The sequence below is a fragment of the Equus asinus genome, chromosome 1 (genome assembly GCF_041296235.1).
Source record: "Equus asinus isolate D_3611 breed Donkey chromosome 1, EquAss-T2T_v2, whole genome shotgun sequence".
Taxonomy (NCBI): domain Eukaryota; kingdom Metazoa; phylum Chordata; class Mammalia; order Perissodactyla; family Equidae; genus Equus; species Equus asinus.
In genome coordinates this window covers 122436921-122458637 of record NC_091790.1, presented here as the reverse complement: position 1 = coordinate 122458637, position 21717 = coordinate 122436921, and the positions used below count along the sequence as shown (strand labels likewise).

Below are 21717 nucleotides of genomic sequence, written 5' to 3'. Positions count from 1 at the left end.
TTAAACATCGCAAGTAGCAAGTTTTCCTTTTATTAGAAAGAGTGGGCGTATATTTAGACATCAGACTATTTACCTCCAAAACAGAGCATAACTTCATAAACCTCAGTGTAACACTCATCAAAATTGATTTGAAGCAGGCCACAGGAGAAACATCAATCAAATCCTCAAAATGGAAAATATATAAGCCACTCTCTCTAACTCCACAAAATTTAATCAGATATTGATAACAAAAGATTAACCAAAACAATTTTATTATTTGGAAATTGTAAAAATATTATAAACATTTAAACTTAAAGAGAAAACCAAAATTAAATTATAGACCATGCCAACTGCAACAACATTACATATAAACTTTGTAGCTTGCTCTAAAATATAACATGATACATAGAGCTGTACTCAGGAAAATGCACATCGTTTAATTTGTTGACTTAAACCCAAGACTTAAAACACCAACTGAACTTTCAACTGGCGGAGCTGGCAAAAAAAAAAAAAAAATTAGACTAAATTTAAAAAGTAGAGGGTAAATTTTAAATGAAAAACATGAATATCGATAAATTAGATTACAAAAATAAAAAGCCGTTACACTTGATTAATGAATCCAACAGTTCATTCTAAGAAAAAAACAAGGAGACCTCTGAAAAGTCTAATCAGGAATACATGTTTTAAAACACAAATAAATAGTGATATTTAAAAAATGATCATAGAAACATGTTCAGAAGAGATTTCAAAACTGTAAAAGAATCTTATAGACAAATGTGTGCAGATACATTTGAAGTACTAGATGAACTGTTACTTTTAAATAAAAATACATATTGTAAAAATGAAAGATAGAAAGTTTGGAAATTATTAAAAAGGAATTAAAAACAGGGAAAAATTTATCCCCTGAAAACATCAGAATTAGATAGTTTTGAGGTCCAATCTGATAAACTTTACAAAAAACCAAATTACTCTTGTAGTATTTAAATGGCTTCCCAAATCAGAAAGTTTCCAAAGTAATTTCAAGAATTTGTCATAATTCTAACTTGAGAACCTGATAAGTGCAGTGCATGGAAAAAACACATAGAGATGTACAGTTATTGATATGATCCAGCAAACTAAATAAAACAGTCTATTCTAAACATAGGGGTGTATTAAAACATCATAGACACAGAGCTTTTATTCCAAGAATGGTACAAAATTAAAATTTAATCTATGAAATTCAAAGGGGGTAAAATTTGATGACTTCTATAAACAACAAAAAGATAATAAAGTTGCAACCCATTTAATATTAAAATTCTTAGCTTTCAGTAGAAAGAACATCCTTAAGTTTTATAAAGGGCAATTATTAGAAGTCAACAATAAACACGATACTTCCTGGTAAATGTGTAATCTTTACTGTTGAAGAAAAGGAAATGTATCATCATCTCTCTTATTTAATGTGGGTTTGGAGGTCCCAACCAGTGCCACAAATAAGACAAAAGTTATAGATTTAAGAAGAAATACCAATTGTCAAGTAGATGAAATCCCAGTTTTGTGTAAAATGTAATTCCAAAAATGGAAATGGAGGCACAAAAGCTAAAATTAACTATTTTTTTCTGGGTAGCATGATTACAAGGGATTTCTTGCTCTCTTGTTTATAATTTTTTATGTTTTCAAACTTCCTACCTTGGCCAAGTGTTATTTTTTTTATTGTGAGGAAGATTGGCCCTCAGCTAACATCTGCACCAGTCTTCCTCTGTTTTATGTGGGATGCCCCCACAGCATAGCTTGACGAGCAGCGCTAGGTTCAGGCCTAGGATCCCAGCCCGTGAACCTGGTCCCACCAAAGCAGAGCACGTGACACCACTGGGCTGGCCCCACAAGAGTTATTTTTATACTCAGAAACAAGTTACTAAAGAAATTGAAAGTATATCTCACAGTATCACTGTTATCCATTATTTTGGAAATATTTTTATTTTATTAATTAGTGACTCTTGTGACTATTAACATTGAAAATAATAACTTTAAAGTTCCTGTTAATTCTACTAAGTAGAATGTTATCTAAACCTAATGGATGGGGAATAAAAGAAAAGTAAAAATTTCTTTCGAATTAATAAAAATCCTATCTCATTCAGAAATCTGAGAAGTTTCATGTAACGAGAAAGTCTTTAAAGTACAGTTATAATAATCTCTTGAACTTCAGACTGATTTGACACACAAATGCAATAGTTTTTAAAGTATTTTACTATAATATCAAGTTTTAAAGATTTAAATGTTACTTGCTGTTTTATTTTAAAGAAAACATTTCTAAAATCAGTTACATAAACATAAATACCTATTTATGAATGTAAATAACCCATTTAAAAAGATACACTTACACTGGGAGCTCACAGTTTTTTCATTTCCCAAGATGTTAATTGCTGGGATTAAGGCTTGGCCTTTCCCGGTGGAGCTCACTATAGTTTCTTCATTTTCTAGAATCTGTAGCTTGATGAATGCATCTGGTTTGGAGGTACGTACGTATACTGTAACAGGATGTGGTAAAGCAACTTTAACCGAATACCTATAAAAAAAACCCATTCAGCTTTATAAGGAACGTAAAGGAAACTGTGTAATTTGCTGATATAATTTATAAGTAAAACCACTTTATGAAGTCAACTAAAATCCTGGAAATATCCGTGCTGTTATAGACTTTAGCCAAAGATCCCAATATGCTATGGTAGAGTGAAATAAGTAAAGTACGTTTATTACCATCAACTCCCAAACAGGAAACACAACTTTTTGTTTCGATATAAGCCCTCACTTATGAAACTTGATACATCTGCAAACTACTCTCACACCAAACTTTTCCATTGCCCCTTCCTCTACAGTTGGACAAGGCACGACTGGCAGAGGCAGGACCTTTCTAAGCCTCACTGCTAACAATACTTTCTTTGATTTACAAAAACACAGAGAAATCAAAGGTAGTACCTTTCCCTGTGCTTTCACCCTTTACCATACAAGTTGGGAAACTCTTGCCAAAAGACTGGAATCATGCGGTCTAACTCCATCCCGTCTCCTCCCTTAATGCATTCAAAGAGGTGGTGTTGGAGTTTTTTTTTTCCTATTTTAGGTGAATCCTTGCAAATGCTCAGGATCCTATCGACTTTCAACTTCTCTAGAGATTTGCTTTTCTGAGTATCCTCTCTCCTGTATCTTAAATCTTCCTCTCCATTCCTCCTTGTCATTGGTTTTTGTACAAATGCAGGTCTCACTCATCTTAAAAACAGATCAAAACAAAAAAACCCAAAAAATCTTGAATCAACTTTGTAGTCCAGACTCGGCTCTATTTCACACTTCCCCAGCTCCCCATCTAAGGAGAGTTGTCGACTCCCACTATCTTCATCTCATCACCTTCCACTGGCTCACACTCTACCCCCACCCAAGATGCTAAACTTGCTCTTGCCAAGGTTTCAAGCAGTTTGTCACCACCCTACAGAAATTTCAGTTCTCATCTTCCTTGACCTGTCAGGAGAATTTCACAGGGTTGGATCAACCTTCATTTCCTAATTCTTTAAAAACTCTTCCCCTGTGAGCTTAGCAACTTTTGTACCTCCTATTTTGCGTTTTTTCTTTTAGACTTCTCTCCCATTGACATTCCCATAAATGTCAGAGCATCTTAATATTCTGTCCGGGATCTGAGTCTCACTGCACAAACTTTCCTGGGCACTTCCACAGGCAGAAACAACAATGATCCTTAAATCTGTGTCTCCAGCCCAACTCCATTTGCAGTGTCACTTGGACATTTCACTGGCCTACCATATTGAATGTCTAAAAACGAATTGTCTTCCTATTGCCCAACCTACCAACGGGATCCTCTCTGTGACCTCTATCCTGCTAAAGGATACTTACAGTCCAAGACTTCCAAAGTCAAACCCCAGGAGCCCCAATCAACCCAGGCTGTCAAGTTTACTTCCCCCACGTCTTAAAGTCCTTTCTCTTCTCTCTAGATCCACTGCCACCATGGTTATGGGTTAAATTGCATCCCCCTCAGAAAGCTATGTTAGAGTCCTGAATCCCCGGGTCCTTGCAATGTCACTTTTTTGGATACGAGGTCTTTCAAAGGGAATCAAGTTAAAATGAGGTCATTACGGTGGGCTCTAATCCAATCTAACTGGTGTCCTATAAGAAGGGGAAATTTGGAAACAGACGCAGAGAAGATGCCATGTGAAGATGAAGGCGGAGATCAGGATATAAAGAATGCCCAAGATGACCAGCAATCCACCAGAGGTAGGAGAAGGGCCTGGAACACATTCTCCCTCACAGCCCTCAATAGGAACTGACCCTGCTGACACCTTGACCTCCGACTTCCAGCATCCAGACCTGTGAGACAATCAGCGTCCGTGGTTTAAGCCACCTACTGTCCCAGTTCGTGGGACTTTGCTATGGGACCCCTGGCGATCCAACATGCTGACTGACTTCAGGTGGCCACTATCACACCCCTGCACTGTTTCGAAGCTTCCCGTCTCCAGTTACACTCTCCTCCATCCATTCAACACACTGCAGTCTTCTGAATGAGCTTTTTCGTTTTTTCATATTCCATAGCTTTTACGATTTAATATAATTTCACAATAATACGGTTCCAACATTTTTTCTGTTCTTAGAAATTATATTTAAAACATTTCTTTCAGTTTACGGTTTAGAAACATAATGTTTTGACACAAGTCTATTAACGCCATTTTTAAAAAAATCCTTCAAAGCATCTCGCTGCCTCTAAGGTAAAGTCTAAGTGGCCTGTCTTATGAGGCCCTCAGGAGAGGGCTCTGTGGACCTCTCTGGCCTTACCCCCTGCCATAGCACCCTACAACCCCACCTTGCAAACAAGACAAATGTCTTTAGTTTCCTGGAAATGCCACATCCTCTTTAATTTCTGAGTGTTCACATAGGCTAGTCAAGCACCTCCTCCTCACCTGCCCCCGTCTCAGCCTGACAGCTTTAGCTTCTAGGACTAATTTAGGTGTTTGGCTAAATGTCGCTTCTTAGTCTATTAGTTTCCCTGCTAGGTGGCATAATGGTTTCCTACCATAGCAATTAAAATATTTCATCACAATTGTTATTTTTGGTTAGGGATATGTTTCCTTCCTTCTTTCTTGCTTTCTTCCTAATAGGCAATAAGCAAATATATTAAAAGAAGCAGGCAGATTAAAAAGGGAATCCTTCACCCCTTCTATGGCCCTCAGTGTATGTGTTTTCTTGCAGTATTTTCTCTAAATTTTTACCTACATATAAAATATATAAACAAATATAAATGTAAGAAAATATACTTGGGATATACTGTATATATTGTTCTGTAATTTAATTTTATTGCTGATTATTTTTCATTACAAAAACATACGTATGTTTTTTAAAGGGAAAAATGTTTAAAAGTATGAATAAATAAGATTCACAGGGAAAAATCAGCCAGAATACAATAAATTATTATTTGTTTATATATTGTCAAAAAAACTTAGATTTTCCTTTTAAAATTCAATTTACCAATACGTTCGGAATCTTTAAAACATACGATTTCTTTAATAGAATAAATCTTTAGACAATAATCAGGAATTTACTTTACTGTTTACAGTCAAATATACCCATAACATATATATTAATTCTATAGAAAAAGTAGAAATGGAAATTTGTATCAATAGGGAATAACCAATAACCAAGTAAATTGTTATATATCTGTATGAATCATTACTAGGAAATCATGAAAAGAGTTCATAAAATGTCTTAATGTCATTGGGAAATGCTTAAACTATAGTGTTAAGTAAAAAGGACAGGTTACAAAACTTTAATTATAATTTTAATAATGTTAAGCTGTAACTAGGAAAAACACTATAAGAAAATACAATAGAATACTAATAATGATTGCTTCTAGGTTTTTTGATTATGCGTGACTTTCACTTCCCTGATAATATATTTATACATTTTACCAATTTTCTGTGAGAACAATATATATTAAAAAAAGATGATAAGTATTTTAACTCATTTAATAACAATAAATATTTAATGAAGGCCAATTATGCACCAGGTACTATGCTGGGTCCTATATTGACAAGACATGGTTCCTGCCTTCAATAAATGTTAATTCTGTTAGAGGTTGATGTGAAATTAACCAGCTAAAATTTAATATGTCACATTCTCAAAAAGAAAAAAGAACTATATAAATACGTCCAGGACAAACTAAGTACATTCAGAGGTTTAAGCACAAAGGATTAGGTGGTTGAAAATCATCATTAAAAGTGATAGACTTTGCTAGGTGGAGGAACGGAGATAGGATATCACAAGACAAGAAGAAAGACATGAACAAAATAAAATCACATGGCATATATGTCAGGAGATGGTGCCTGATTCCATCATAACAGTGCACGGTGTGTCTGGTGGCTGGGCAAGAGTGTTGAATATCATGCAATGTGGTTCGGATTTTATTTACAGGCAACAGACAGCTGTCCAAGATTTTAAAGAAGGGAAATCACATATTTAAATGTTTGTGTTAGAAAGGTAACTACTCTGACAGTAAAAGTGGATATGTAAATGAATAAGGAGAGAGAGTGAGAAAGAGAGAGAGAGAGTAAAAAAAGGGAATATAATGGAATCATGGATTCCAGAAACACAGCATTTCTCTAAACAAAATATAATGAGGCCCTACAGTAGTGGTGGGACATTGAGAATAGAAAGGAGGGCATAAAGATGAGAGTTATGTGAGAATTAGATCAAAAGGACTGATTAATGAAAGAGAGTGGAGCCCATGATGAAGCAATTCATGGAGTGTATATTTCAAGGATGACAAGAGGGTTAAGTTACCAGATAAGGAAAAACCCACACAAGAGAGCAGTGATGAAGTAGAACAAGGAGAAAGTAATAAGAGGAAAGAATATAATGAAGAATATTTGACAAAAGTCAAATAGGATGAGGACTAAGAAAATATCATTATCATTACTTGCAACAACATAAGCTTGAGCCTATATAACACCTATATAATCACATTTCTCTCTAAATTGTTTCCAAAAGCACGTAGGAATTGATATTCAAAGTTGACAGGATTTTACTCAGAATTTATTATTTTTAATAATATTAGTATTTAAAATAAGATATTTAATAAAATAAAAATATTAATACTATAAAAAGGAATGCATTTCCCCTTCTGTCATTTACTTACCTGAATAAAATTTTCTTATCGTTGGGTATGTAGTAATCTCTGATTTCCTTTATGGTAAAGGTGTTGCATGGAGAGTCTCGAGAGAGGCACGGGAGTGGATTATAAGGACCAATGAGGCGCAGTTTCCATCGTGAGGATGATACATACGAGTCTCCAGTATATGCTTCACCCACGAATGTGTATCCTTTCTATAGGGAAGAGGAATTACACAGGAGGAATTTACACTGTTCCTAGTCTCTCAAATGTACAATATATGGATTCACAGTAGTAAAATGCTTTATTATCTTGATATACATAAAGATTCCAAGATCTCTTGAAAAATATCAAGTCATTAGCATCATGTTTTGAAATCCCTTTTAGAAACTATCTTATATGTTTTCAGAAAAAAATCAATAACTTTAGACACACACCTTACATCCTTCACAAAGATTAACTCAAAATAGATTACAGACTGAAATGTAAAATGCAAAACTATCAAACGCTTAGAAGATAACCTAGATGACCTTGGGTATAGCAATGACTTTTTAGATACAACACCAAAAGCACAATCCATGATAGAAAGAATTCATAAGCTACACTTCATCAAAATTAAAAACTTCAGCTCTGTGAGAGAAAATGTCAAGAGAATGAGAAGACAAGCCATAGAGTGGGAGAAAATATTTGAAAAGGACACATATGATAGAGGATTGTTATCCAAAATACACAAAAACACTTGAAACTCAACAATAAGATAATAAAAATAAACTAAAAATAAAACTACCTGATTAAAATAATCAGGTAAATAATCAGGTAAAATAATCAAAATAAACTACTTGATTAAAAAATGGGCAAAAGATTTTAACAGACATTCTACCAAAGAAGATATACAGATGGCAAATAAGCATATGAAAAGATGCTCCACATCATATGTCATCAGAAAAATTTAAAGAAATGAGATACCATTACATATCTACCAGAATGGCCAAATTCCAGAACACTGAAAATACTAAATGCTGACAAGGATGTAGAGCAACAGGAATTCTCATTCATTGATGGTGGTAATGAAGAATGGTACAGAGACTTTGGAGGATGGTTTGGTGGTTTCTTGCAAAACTAAACACATTCTTACTACACAATCCAGCCATTGCGCTACTCAGTATTTACCCAAAGGAGATGAAAATTTATGTCCACACAAACACCTATACATGTATGTTTATAGCTGCTTTATTCATAATTGCCAGAACTTAGAAGCAACCAAGATGTCCTTCCATAGGTGAATAGACAAATAAACTCTGGTACGTCCAGAGAACGGAATATTATTCAATGCTAAAAAGGAATGAGCTATTAAGCCATGAAGAGACATGGAGAAACTTTAAATGCATGGTTTTAAGTGAAAAAAAAGCCAAGTAAAAAGTTATATATACTATATTATTCCAACTATATGTCATTCTGGAAAAGGCAAAACTACGGAGACAGTAAAAGATGAGTGATTGCCAGGGGCTGGAGGATGGGTGATGAATAGGTGGGGCACAGAAAAATTTGAGGGGGATGAAAACACTCTTTGTGATACCATAATAACATATACATATCATTTTACATTTATCCAAAACCACAGAACGTACAACACCAACAGTGAACCATAATATAAACTATGGACTTCGGGTGATAACGATGTGTCAGTGTAGGTTGACAAATTTTAACAAATGTCCCCTCTGGTGGGGGATGTTGATAATGGAGGATGCTGTGCATGTGTGGGGCAGGGGGTGTATAGGAAATCTCTGTACTTTCCTCTCAATTTTGCTGTGAGTCTAAAACTGCTCTAAAAAATAAAGTCTTATTTCAAAAAAAATCCCTAAAATGACTCAAAAGAGCTATTATGTTTTTTAACCTTGGAAGGAATCTGCATAGCCATATAAAGGTCTGGGGGGGGTGGGGGGGTGGGGTGGAGAGTGGCTGTGTAATCACAATCTTCTGAAATATCTAGGGATAGAATAAAAGCCTAGTGGGAAACTAAGAAAACAAGCTGGTTTGGTTTAGGAATAGGACTAAATGAGCTCCTTAGAACCTTTTCCATTTTAAGAGTTTGGATGATTTTATGATTTTTAAAAATGAGAATTTCCAATGCTTTCTTTTTGTCATACTTTCTTTGGAGAGAAGAAAGAAGAGAGCTGAGAGATGAATGTTCTAGAATAAAATTTACACGTACCTTGTTTTTGGTATAAAGATATGGCACCACTTTTTGGAATACCTTTGGCACTTGTTCCATTGTGTCATTATTAACAACGTGGAGCATGCAAACTGGAAGTGTAGTATATACTTTGGGAACCAAAATCATATCTTGAGGAAACAAAAATGTTTCTCTGTAATTACAAAAGCATGGATTTTTCCATTGACACAAATTGTAAAGAAAATTTGAAATTAGCTTCGGTCCTAAGAAATTTTAAAAGAAGAATTTAAAGTTCCAAATAAACTGTTTTTTAAAATCATTATTATTAATATACTACTTTGTCATGTAAATGCAAACTCTTTAAGAAATCCCATTTTATAAGTAATTTATGACTTTAATATGCAATTACTTGGAAATTAAATTATTTCTTTCTATACCGAAAGGACATCATTTTATTATATTATGTTTATCATACTCAAAAAAGATTCTAATAATTAACTTCACATTCTTCATATTTTATTTAAAGAAACATGGAAAAAATTTCTGTAATATCTCATTTATGCATAGCAGATGTGTAAGTAACTTTAAGTTGTGAAAGAAACCTAAAAGTTCATACTTTTACTAATATCATAAATAAAACTCTACACATAAAAATATTGCATGCCATTTAAAGGGGCCGGCCCCATAGGAGCGTGGTTAAGTTCGCATGCTCCACTTTGGCGGCCTGGAGTTGACTGGTTTGGATCCTGGGTACAGACCTGGCACCGCTCATCAGGTCATGCTTAGGTGGTGTCCCACACAGCAAACTAGAAGGACCCATAACTAGAATATACAACTATGTACTGGGGGGCTTTTGGGAAGGAAAAAAAAAACAGAGGAAGTTTGGCAACAGATGTTAGCTCAGGGTCAATCTTCCTCAAAAAAAGAATATACATATATTGCATGCCATTTAAAGATGGCATCTCTTGCCAATATATGATAGCCTCACCTGAATACTATAAACCAACTATTTGGTGGCTGGTCAGGATATGTCACGGTATAGTCAGCAAAAGCAATCTTTGTTTCTTCATCTTGATAGCATGGATAAGATTCCATAGACTTGCATTTGCTTTTAAACATTAGTCTAGAAATGTAAAAATAATTTAAGTACCAAAGGCAAAAGGAACTTTTAAAATAAATTTTATTTACTAAAAAGAAATAGGCAAAAAATAGCATAAAATATCATAGTCCATTGTTGGCTGGATTGAATCTCTGATCAAAGGAGGGGCTGTGGGGCTCATGGTGCATGGCATCAAAGTAGGAGAGCCCATTCCAGTTCAACCACAAAAGATGTCTCTCAAAGGTACCCAAAGTTCTCTGAAGTTCTTAGTCTAGGGAGAACCTAATTCACAGTTGATGGAGTAATTGAAGTGCATAGGTGGGAAATCACCAAAGTTCAAGCAATAAGGGTGGGAAAACTAGAAGCAGGCAAACTAGCAATAAAAATTCAGAGGTGGGAACCAATGAAGGTCTGGACTTGACATAGAGAATTGATACTGGAATGGAGTTTAAAGTAAGGAATGGATTTGGAAAAATTAATTAAAAAAAACAAAACTAAGATCATGAACAAAGGGAGACTGCCAGTTTTCCTTCTAGGGATTTCTAGTTCATAAGGGAGTGGTGCATGCGACTGGTTAAAAGAATTATGGGCTGAGGTTTCTCTATGTTTGCCCCCTGGGAGGCTGTGGAATATTCCAGAACATGAAGGAAGTGATGTGAGGGATCCTCTGGGTCCTATCCCTCCAACTGTACCAGGAACTGGGTCTAGACTCAGTAGCACCAGTAATCTAGAGTCTTTTATATAATATCTCCAGTATTAGCTGGAATGGGAGCCATTATGGCCACAGAAAACGGTTCTCTATCAGAGGTCTAGACAGAGCTGGATATGTTCTTGGTTTCCAGAAGGCAGATGGTTTAATCGTCCTGTCAGTGGTCCTAAACTCTAACTTTCGTCTTCTCTACACCATGAGACTTCAAGAAACTCTGTTTCGCTTCTCAGAGGTTTTCTGCTTAGCATTTTAGATAAGAGCAACTAAGACAAACAAAAAGTAGTAAGAACCGTAGAGACGTTTCAGATAAAATATTGTGGGAGTTCAGAAGCAATGGTGTGTTTCTAGCTGCAGTGCTTAGGGAAAACTCAATGAACATGGTAGCATCTGAACTGGAGCTTGAAGGATACCAAGACACTGCGATAAGAAATATCGTTATTCTGTTTTACCTTAAGAGAGAAATTGCATACTGTTCTGCATTCAGTTCCAGGACAGCCCAAACTTTCTGAAGAGTGTCTGCAACACTGGTATTTTCTTTTGTGTCTAAAAATAACAACAAAAAATAGCAATATAAAAGCCTGAAGGTGCCTGAAAGATCATCTTGTTGAAAGCCTCCTTTTACAGATGAAGAAGTTGAGACTTGTGATAAGGAGGTATCCAGAGTCACAGGCTTTATTAGCAGCAAACTCATGTTCAAAATATAGATCTATAACCTCTAGTTGAGAGCTCCGTTCACCATGTTATGCTGTTTCCCTTCATCTTTAGTTGAAAAATCATAAAATGTTCTTTGATCCAATTGAAGATACTCATCAAAGAGTTTACATCAAAAGATCTTTTATCACACTAAAAATTCCTTATGAAAGCTCTTATATCAGAAGAAGTAATCCACCCAATTTTTCTAAAAAGCAATGGCTAATAGGATCCCACTAAAGCTCAATCTAAAGCATAATCCACAATGGCTTAAGAGCAGATGATTTGCCAAGAAAAATGCAAATCCATAGTAAGTAACAAATTTAACATGTCAGAAACTGACATTTTTTTCTAATTATCCTAACAATTTCCTCATAGTACTTACCAGAATCTGAAATTGGTATCTTAACATATTTACTTCTCTACTGTATGTCTACCACCACTCTAACACAGGACTCATCAGAGCAGAAACCCTTCCAGTTTTCCTTATTTCTATGATGCCAGAATCTAGAAGAGTGCTGTTCACGCAAGCCTTATTCAGTAAATATGTGCTAGTGAAAGAATTGCAAACACTATTAAAACATTATTTTGTTCGAGTTTTTGTCTTTATAAAGAGAAGGAAAATCATTTTATGAACATAATTTTTACAGCATATATGGACAACCAAAAGTATATTTTACCATATATTTAATTTGATGAATTAATAATTATTTTTTCTAATAAAAAATATAAAAACCAGTCACAGTAATATTTTTCTGTCACAAAACTATGCAATGCAATTTGTTTGTTTTACATTTGAGTATCTATAATTTTTACTGCTTAGATGAACATTTTGATGGTTCTCGCTAAATGTTTCGAATAGACATTTTTACAACAAAAAGTTTCAATATGCTCAAAGAATTCTATTGGAGGTAAGGCTTTTCCTAAGAAAATGTCGACCAAAACTGCAGAATGAAAATAATTGAATAAAATTTTTGCCTCTGCAGTGTTTTATTTTAAGCTGACAAAATAGATCTTTTCACAAAATACTTTATTTCATATATTATTTATGAAATATATAAATATAATATATTTATTAAGTCAATAATATTGATTTGATAATATTGATTATTTTCATATTATTGATTTAAGTCAATAATATTGATTTAATAAATATAATAACACATTTGAAATGCATTTTATGCCTTCTAAATGTATGTCACTGTGGACATATGTGGGAGTTTCTTCATTCAGTTCTTTCATTCGTTTGCTCATTCATTCTCGCATCTCTTTGAAAAATGGTCTAGAAATGTAAAGATATCTATGATCTAGCTGGAGCTGACTCCTGCTGCATTCGGCTGTGTGCTGGAGCTGTATAGAGGAAAAGACCAGTTCCCTATTTTTAAGGAACCTCACAAGGGTTTGGGAAAAAATAGTTGATCAATCACTCACTCATTTATTCATTCAGCAAGTATTTCTTGTGAGCTTACTCTGTGCCAGGCACTGCACAAATTCTGGGAACAAGAGAGTGTGTGTGCTGTCGTGCATCCTGACCTCAAGGAATTTCAGTACTTATAAGAATTAAAAATAATTAGCCAAGTCATAAAGCAGGATGACTCTAAAATAACATACAAACGAATATTCATTTTCATACACACAAGTCTATTTTATAAATGATTGAAAAATTATACCTGGTGTCCTAGCTTTCATAAGCAATCTGACGTAAGACCCTCTCCACATGGCTTGAATTTTAATTGCTGCTGCTACTTCCTCAGGAGAATACTCTTTATCACTCGCTGGCACAGAATATTTAACGTCTACCCATTCCGCTGGAAAGGGAAAAACAAACTTTGGACTGAAAGTTATATTTATTCCATTTCCCAATTTTCAATGCCTTTCACTGCTAAAGCCTCTGACGGAACAATGCGCCACAACGACAGATGTCTCATTATACTTAAGACGGCCCTCTGTAGGGGGTCCTTTTTCAGAATGTAAACATTCTGGAGAAGGAAAACACACTAAATTGACACCTTAGCAAACTACTATTGATTCTTCTGAGAAAGTCTCAAGAGATTTCTTTCAAAACTGAAAGAAAATTTTACAATGGTAGGAATAGAGCATCGAGAGAAGAGGAAGAGAAGGTTCCTTGGATCAGAGAATCTTCCCAGAATTCCTCAAATCGTACTGTACAGACTGGCGACTTTCCTATCTTTTAAGGTCCGAAACAAATGAACCAGGGGAATTCTGGGCTCCTCCGGAAGTATGGGGGCTCAGCGACACGTGGCGGAAGTTTGGAACCCCGTGAGCATCCCAGGGCACGGCTTGAACGCCACGATGCTGATGCAGATCTGTTCAGCCTGCTCCACCAAAGCTCTGAGTGCACTTGTCTCGGAGTACGTATCTTACATAAGGCTGGGAAACCCCACGTCTAAGTACCTAACATTAATCAGTACCTAAAGAAACATCTTCCAAGGAGGAATCAAGTAAGTCCAAGTCCAGAACCATGGCACGGAATGCAAATTTGAAGTTTGCAAGAGGTTTTGTTATTTGAGTTTTTTTCAGTAAACGCCATAAAGAAATATGAAAAACCTGAAAAAGACAAAATACATTAGTGTGTATATATTATATACATACAATTTTTTTTAAGATTGGCCCTGAACTAACATCTGTTGCCAATCTTCCTCTTTTCTTTTCCTTCTCAACAAAGCTCCCCAGTACGTGGTTGTATATGATAGTTGTAGGTCCTTCTGGTTCTTCTGTGTGGGACGCCACCTCAGCATGGGTTGATGAGTGGTGCTAGGTCCATGCCAGGATCCAAACCGGTGAACCCCAGGCCACTGAAGCAGGACACGTGAACTTAACCACTCGACCACGGGGTCGGCCCCTAGTATATTTTTTAAACCGAGAAAATACCATTACCTTGGTTAATACTGTTACCTAGGTTCTGACCTAGAGGTAAGAGAAACTCTAAAATAACTTTGAATACTCTAAAAATAAAAAAATATATTTCTCAGATATATACACAATCTAACAGATACTCTTCAAAGTCCCACTCACTCAGTAATAAGGCAAAATTATTTATCCTTTGACTCTTTCTAATTTAATAAAATTTAATCACTACAACAATGTTTATAATGTACCCTCAATCAAAATATAAAAATAAACTGGTTTAGGGGGCTGGCCCCGTGGCCGAGTGGTTAAGTTCGCGCGCTCCGCTGCAGGCGGCCCAGTGTTTCGTCGGTTCGAATCCTGGGCGCGGACATGGCACTGCTCGTCAGACCACGCTGAGGCAGCGTCCCACATGCCACAACTAGAGGAACCCACAACGAAGAATACACAACTATGTACCGGGGGGCTTTGGGGAGAAAAAGGAAAAAATAAAATCTTTAAAAAAATAAAAATAAAAAAAAATAAAAAAATAAACTGGTTTAGGAGACATATCATAAGATAGAAAATATGGTCCTTGTGCTTAAGCACGTTAAATACAATATTTCATTGATTTTAAGATGCCATCCCTTATAAGACACACTATTATTTCATGTGCTACAAGAAAGAAAATATGGTACTTAGAGCTTTTAATCACTATCTTAAGTATGTACTTCCTATTGAAAAGCTCTTTTAGATTTATTTGAATGTAGATTTTCATCATATATCACACTGAAACATACATGAAAAAATAAGCCGCATAAGTTGGTTAAGTATTTCAAAACTATTCACATTCAAACTCCTATTCTTGTAAATCACTTTTAGAAAATGCTTAACATCTGTGTCTTCCTATGCAATTTTGTCCTTCATGTTGTCAAAAGCTTTGAAGACGCATCATTGCCTAAAGAGCGTTTGAGTTTTGTCCCTGGGGTTTTTCCCAAGGTACTGACCCCCATTCAATAAGTGTTGATGCTGACTCATTCTTGATCTTACCAAAGAGAACTGACAGAAGGTTTTTAGACAACAAGAACACGTGTTCCTTCTTCCAAATTTTTTCATGGTTTTTATCCTGAAATGCTGAGGATTCCATTTATCCAGTCATGCCACTGAGAATAGCAACCATGTGTTGATAGCTTATTTCTTTTTAGTACGGAATAATATTCCATTGTCTGGGGGGGCCACAGTTTATTTATCGATTCACCTACTGAAAGACATCTTGGTTGCTTTGAAGTTTTGGTAATTTTAAAGCATCTATAAATATACGTGAATAGATGTTTTTATGTACATAAGTTTTCAATTCCCTTGAGTAAATACTAAGGAGGAATCTTAAATGTATGTTACTGAGTTAAAGAAGCCAATATGGAAAGGCTACATACCGTATATGGCTACATCAAATTATATGACACTCTGGAAAAGGCAAAACTATGGAGACAATAAAAAGACCACTGGTTGTCAAGAGTTGGGGTCAGGGAAGGACGAACAGGTTTGGTACAGAGATTTTTTAGGGCAGTGAAAATATTCTTCATGATATCATAGTGATGGATACATGTCATTATACCTTTGTCAAAACCCATAAAGAATACAACACCAAGAATGATCCCTAATGTAAGTTATGGACTCTGGGAGGTGATGATGTGTCAATGTAGGTTGGTCAATTCTAACAAACGTCCCAAGTGGTGGCGGATGTTGATAGTGGGAGCTGCTGTGCCTGTGTGGGGAAGGGGGTATATGGGAAATCTGTACCTTCTTCTCAATTTTGCTGTGAATCAAGAAAATAAAAATAAGAAAATATTAAAAAAATAAAATATTTAATAAAATATTTTATATTATATATTATAATGAATATATATAATATTTTACATATATTATATAATATATGTTATAGTTATATGAATAAAGTATTTAATAAAAAATAAATCTGACCAGGTGTCCTCTGTTTTCACTTGTGAAACCTGGCAATGTTACTCTCCAAGAGGCAACTGAGCATGTCTGAAGTCATTTTCAGTTGTCACAACAATGTGCTGCCTGCAGCTAGAAGGCGTGGCCAGCCATGCTGCTACGCATTCTACAGTGCTTGGGGCAGCCCCACAACAAAAGTCATCTGGCCCAAAATGTCAACAGTGTCCAGGTTCAAAAACAAGGACCTAGAGGGTACCACAAAGTCTCTTTGTCTCAATTCCTCCAGGCTTTCTGTGAAGCCAGGATGCTACTCAGCCCCAGCAAAGGTACAAGTTTTAACTGTCATGAAGTTAATGCCTCTGAGGACAACTATCTATCAGTGGGAAAAGAGTTGATGGATAAACGTCACAATCCCCCATCCTTTAGCGGGACCTTCTGAGTGATGTCCTATAAAGTTTACCAGGACCCCCCTGGATGATTGAGCCCCAGCAGCCCACAGCAGTAGATATCACATCATTTAATGAATAATTTTCTCTTTCTCATCTCATTCTTCCCACTCTCTCATTTCTGCTTCTGGAAGTCACTTCCCAAATAGTCTCCGACCAAAATACTTTCTCAGGCTCTGATTTGGGGGGGGTCACCTAATGTAAGATATATCATTTTGAATAGAAAGTATCCTCCTGGGAACATCATGTCCCGAGCAGGCTTACCCTGAAGTGCTGGGCAGTTAGCTCCTTGTCACGGAGGGGCAAAGGGTAGTGAGCTGTTTGCAGATCCCTCAGAGCTCTGGGAAGTTTGCGCTTATCTTTGAAATGAGCGATCACATTTCCGACAGCTTTCAAAATGGTTAGCGACTGCTCTGTGAATCGGTAGCTCTCCTGTGAAGACAGAGCATAGCAGCCAGTGTCACTCTCATTTATTCAAGTGTAAATCAGTTTACAGAAATTTAATTTCTGTGGTTATAGTAAACCTCCGCTCTATGGTTGATTCGATAGTTATTTCTGGTGGACTTATGAAATCAAAGCATTTGGCTGGGTGCTGTGGCCTCAGAGATTTAAAACAAGGAACCCAATTCCTGCTGTAGTGGGAACACATAGGAAGAACAACTACCCAATATTGGGGGCCAGGGGAAACTTCTCCACTGGATTAATATCCAGAGTTAGTTGTGAAGAATGTCCAGGAATTCTTCTGACAAGAATTAGTCAAGAATTAGACAAGAATTCTTCTGTGCAAGAACTAGTCTGACAAAAACTGTGCAGGGGTCGATGACCGATGGGCAGAGAGGAGTTCAGAGAGAGAGCAATAAAGATCAAAAGACAAGAGTTTGATCTAGCATGGGCTCTGGCTTCCTCTTGCTATCAACTGGGAGGAAACAATAAAAGCAAGATAAGGATATGGAAAAAAGTATGGAGGTTCCTCAAAAAGTTAAAAATGGGCTACCATATGATCCAGCTATCCCACTTCTGAGCATATATTCAAAGGAAACGAAAACAGGATATTGAAGAAATATTTGCACTCCCTTGTTCATTGCAGCATCATTCACAACAGCTAAGATGTGGAAACAACTAAGCATCCATCAGTGGATGAATGGGTAGAGAAGATGTGACATAGATAGAGGAATGTTATTTAGCCACAAGAAAGAATGAAATCCTGCCAAATGTGACGATATGGATAGACCTTGAGGGCACTGCGCCAAGTGAAAGACAAATACCGCATTCTATCACTTACATGTGGAATCTAAAAAAAAAAAAAACAGTCCAACTCATAGAAACAGAGAGTAGAAAAGTGGTTGCCAGGGACTGAGTGGTGGGGGAAATAGGAACAGGCTGGTCAAAGGGTCCAAACTTTCAGTTACTAGATGAATAAGGTCTGAGGATCTAATGTATAACAAAGTGACTATATTTGATAACATTACGTTGTATAATTGAAACTTGCTAAGAGAGTACAACTTAAATGTTTTCACCAAAAAAAAAATCTAAATATATGAGGTGATAGATGTGTTAATTAACTGGGTGGTAGGTATCCTTTCACAGTGTGTATGTATATCAAACCATCATGATGTACACTTTAAATCTCTTACGATTTTATTTGTCAATTATACTTCAACAAAGCTGGAGGGGGAAAAGAAATTTCAATAAATCTGTAGTTAAAAAAAAAAAAAACAAAAGAAGAAAACCCCGAGGAGTTTGCAGATTATCTTGATTGGTGTGTGTGGTGGGGGTAGTTAGTTGCTGGTGGAGGAGTTGCCCAAAGCAGACAGCGCTTGGAGGCAGCCATAAAGAGGGTGAAGTTGGAAGAAAACTTTGTAAAGCCTTTTTTTCCCCCTTTTCTAGTGGGTGTCATGGTGCAATCAGGAGCAATCATTGCTCCACAGTTCTCTGCAGAAATTTCAAGGGATGGCCCAGCAGCTATTATGCCTAGACAGCCCAGACTTCCTGATGGAATGAGAAGCTGTCAAAAACAGATACAATTGACATGCCACCTTAAGGCATCTCCATTGTTAGTACCGTCAAGTCCATTCCGACTCCCAGCGATCCTGTGCACAGCAGAGCGGAACTCTGCCTGATCTTTTTGTGCCATCACTCTCCCCTTCCAGGGCTCTATCAGACAGTGCTCTGCTGCTTTTCATTGGGTTTTCATGGCCAATCTTTTTGGAAGTGGGTTGCCAGGTCCCTCTTCCTAGTCTGTCTTAGTCTGGAAGCTCCGCTAAAACATGTCCACCATGGTGACCCTGCTGGTATTTGAAATACTGGTGGCATAGCTTTCAGCATCACAGCAACACGCAGCTGCTACAGTATGACATGGACCAACAGACGGGTGGTGTGGTTCCCTGACCAGGAAACGAACTTGGGCCATGGTGGCCGAATCTTAACCACCAGACTACCAGGGCTGGCTTCTCCATTACCTCCTCCCTAACTCCCCAAAGCCTAGGGAAAGACTATTCTCTGCGTTGTTTCTCCCTGAGGTGAAACCATAACCAGAAAAGTTGTCTGGTCTCTTGGCGGCTTTGGCATTGGGAGTGATCAAGTACCGCTCTGAGGAGCTTGAGTCTCTCTGCTCTTGAACCAGCCCAATCCCCTTTTGCTTCTTCATTAGAACTGAAGACTACTGGGGCCTGGCCTTGAGCCCTAATAATTTTTATAAGATGGAAGAGTTGATAACCCCAGGGAAATATGAGTTCACAGACCAAAATAACTAAACATCTAGACAGTTAGATCACCTAAAGAAAGAAACAAACTAGATAATCTATGCTATCTAAAGTAGATTTTTTTTAAAGAAAAAACAAAACAAAAATTTAAAATACGTAGGGTAAACATAACTAAGGGAATAAGGGAAATCTACTTATAAGGTGGGCTTCCTTCTGTGCCCATTGAGGGAGAGGGAGAAGACAGATGAGAGGTGGTGCAGCAAAGAGAAGAAGCAGCCATGGGGAATCCTGCACAAACACTGCCTCGAAAGGCAGGAATGCAGGACTGGAGCATGTCCGAGCCACAGAAACACAGTTTTAGGGAGCTGGCCTTGAGCCATCTTGTTGCTATCCTGGCCAAGAAGTTTACTGGCTGGCTGAGAGGATCCCATCTCATTAGTATGAGGACGTGCTATGTGGAGATGGGTTGAGGGAGTGGGTAAAGCTCAATCATGCGGGGCAAGACCCTCCAAATGCACCTGCCCCAAAAATGCACCTGCCTACATCTCTAAAGAGGATGTCCTTTTGAGGACAACTAAAACCAGGACAGGACCTCAGGGGAGATGCCGGTCCCTTGTCTCTTCTTTCAGATCCTGTCAGAGCAGAGGAGCAAGAGAAATTAAGGAGAGACCAAAAGGAGAAAAAGGAGATGAAGAAGCAACAGAACCTTCTCTGGATCCTCTGCTCCTGTATCCCAGAGACAACCACTCCGAATTCCTGAGGCCAAGGAAAGGCTAAACGGAGCATATGATACCAAAATTTTAAACTACATTGAAATGGACTGTACTGATGCTTCATATCCCCCAAAAGACCAAAAATACTATAGGATCTACGTGGGCTGTTAACAGATGTGAAAGGGGATTCAATGGAGCAGAGGTGAAGGTAGTTGTTGGAGAAAAACTAAAATGATTTTATTTGCATCCCTACAGAGTTTATTGTACCTGTCGTATGTGAGAATTTCTTGAAGAATATTCTTAATAGTTTTAAAAGGGAAAAATGGGTAAGTTGAATCAAAAATAGGAATATGGTTTAGCTCAAATTCTTTGAAAATAAGGCACAAAAGAATTCACAGTTGCTAAAATATTTACCGGCTCGAAGTTAGGTAGCACGACATCTTCATCCCCAACGACGAAAGTCATCATGCTGCAGATGTTTATGGAATGCCCCACTGGGGAGTAGGCAGTGAAGAGCAGCATGTGCCTCCTAAAGAGGATGGGGGACATATGAGGACCAGTTCCTTCACTGTAGTCCCTGCCTCTGTTAGTTTCTTGATGACATTTTGCGCTCAAAGTCAAATGTTAGTAAGAGTTGCATTCTTTAACATAGATAAATAAAGACCTTTGAATTTCCACTCCAAAAGAACCCTCAGAGACCATGGAATGTACATTTCACTAATTATGTCAGACAAAACTAGTGACACTAAATGACAAACTTGCACACGCTGGAGATATCCCCATACACTGAAGTCACATTGCAAAACACTCATCTTGATTTTTCCCTGACAACAGCAATAATTCATGGTGGTATAGGGCTTTGTAGACTTCATAGTCATTTTCTATCACATAGAATTAGCATGATTGATCTTGGGGAATCCAGCAAAAATATTTCTTTCATCTGAAATATGAGGTAATACTTTGAATTTTATTTACCAAAATCAAGAAAAGTTTTTGATTATGTATATTTTCTTTAAAGTGGAAAATGTGATTGTTTAGCAAACTTTACCTTAATTGAAAATAAAATCTAGTAAAACAAACTACAGGTAAAACTATATATTGGTTGGTAGAGGAAAATGCTATGTTTCCCAATCTATTTTTAAATAAAATCACAGTTCTTGCTAAAGAAGATAGTAAGATTTCCAGGAAAACAAAAAGGATTTTTGGGGCCAGCCTGGTGGCATAGTGGTTAAGTTTGTGCACTCCGCTTCAGTGGCCTGGGGTTCGCAGGC

The 21717-nt window shown here is 36.8% G+C and overlaps 1 protein-coding gene across 4 annotated transcripts in view; it reads right to left on the bottom strand.

Annotated features, from left to right (window-relative positions):
* The window catches only part of ADGB (androglobin), a 172883-nt gene that overhangs the window by 54896 nt on the left and 96270 nt on the right, over positions 1-21717 (bottom strand). For all 4 annotated transcript variants that reach the window (XM_070506834.1, XM_014850646.3, XM_070506839.1 and 1 more), the window contains exons 19-27: positions 20861-20975; positions 17296-17463; positions 14215-14350; positions 13453-13590; positions 11542-11635; positions 10273-10407; positions 9324-9477; positions 7139-7326; positions 2337-2521 (exon numbers count right to left, since the gene is read on the bottom strand). In XM_070506834.1, the coding sequence (XP_070362935.1) occupies positions 2337-2521; positions 7139-7326; positions 9324-9477; positions 10273-10407; positions 11542-11635; positions 13453-13590; positions 14215-14350; positions 17296-17463; positions 20861-20975 (1313 nt within the window). The remainder of the gene's footprint in view (positions 1-2336; positions 2522-7138; positions 7327-9323; positions 9478-10272; positions 10408-11541; positions 11636-13452; positions 13591-14214; positions 14351-17295; positions 17464-20860; positions 20976-21717) is intronic.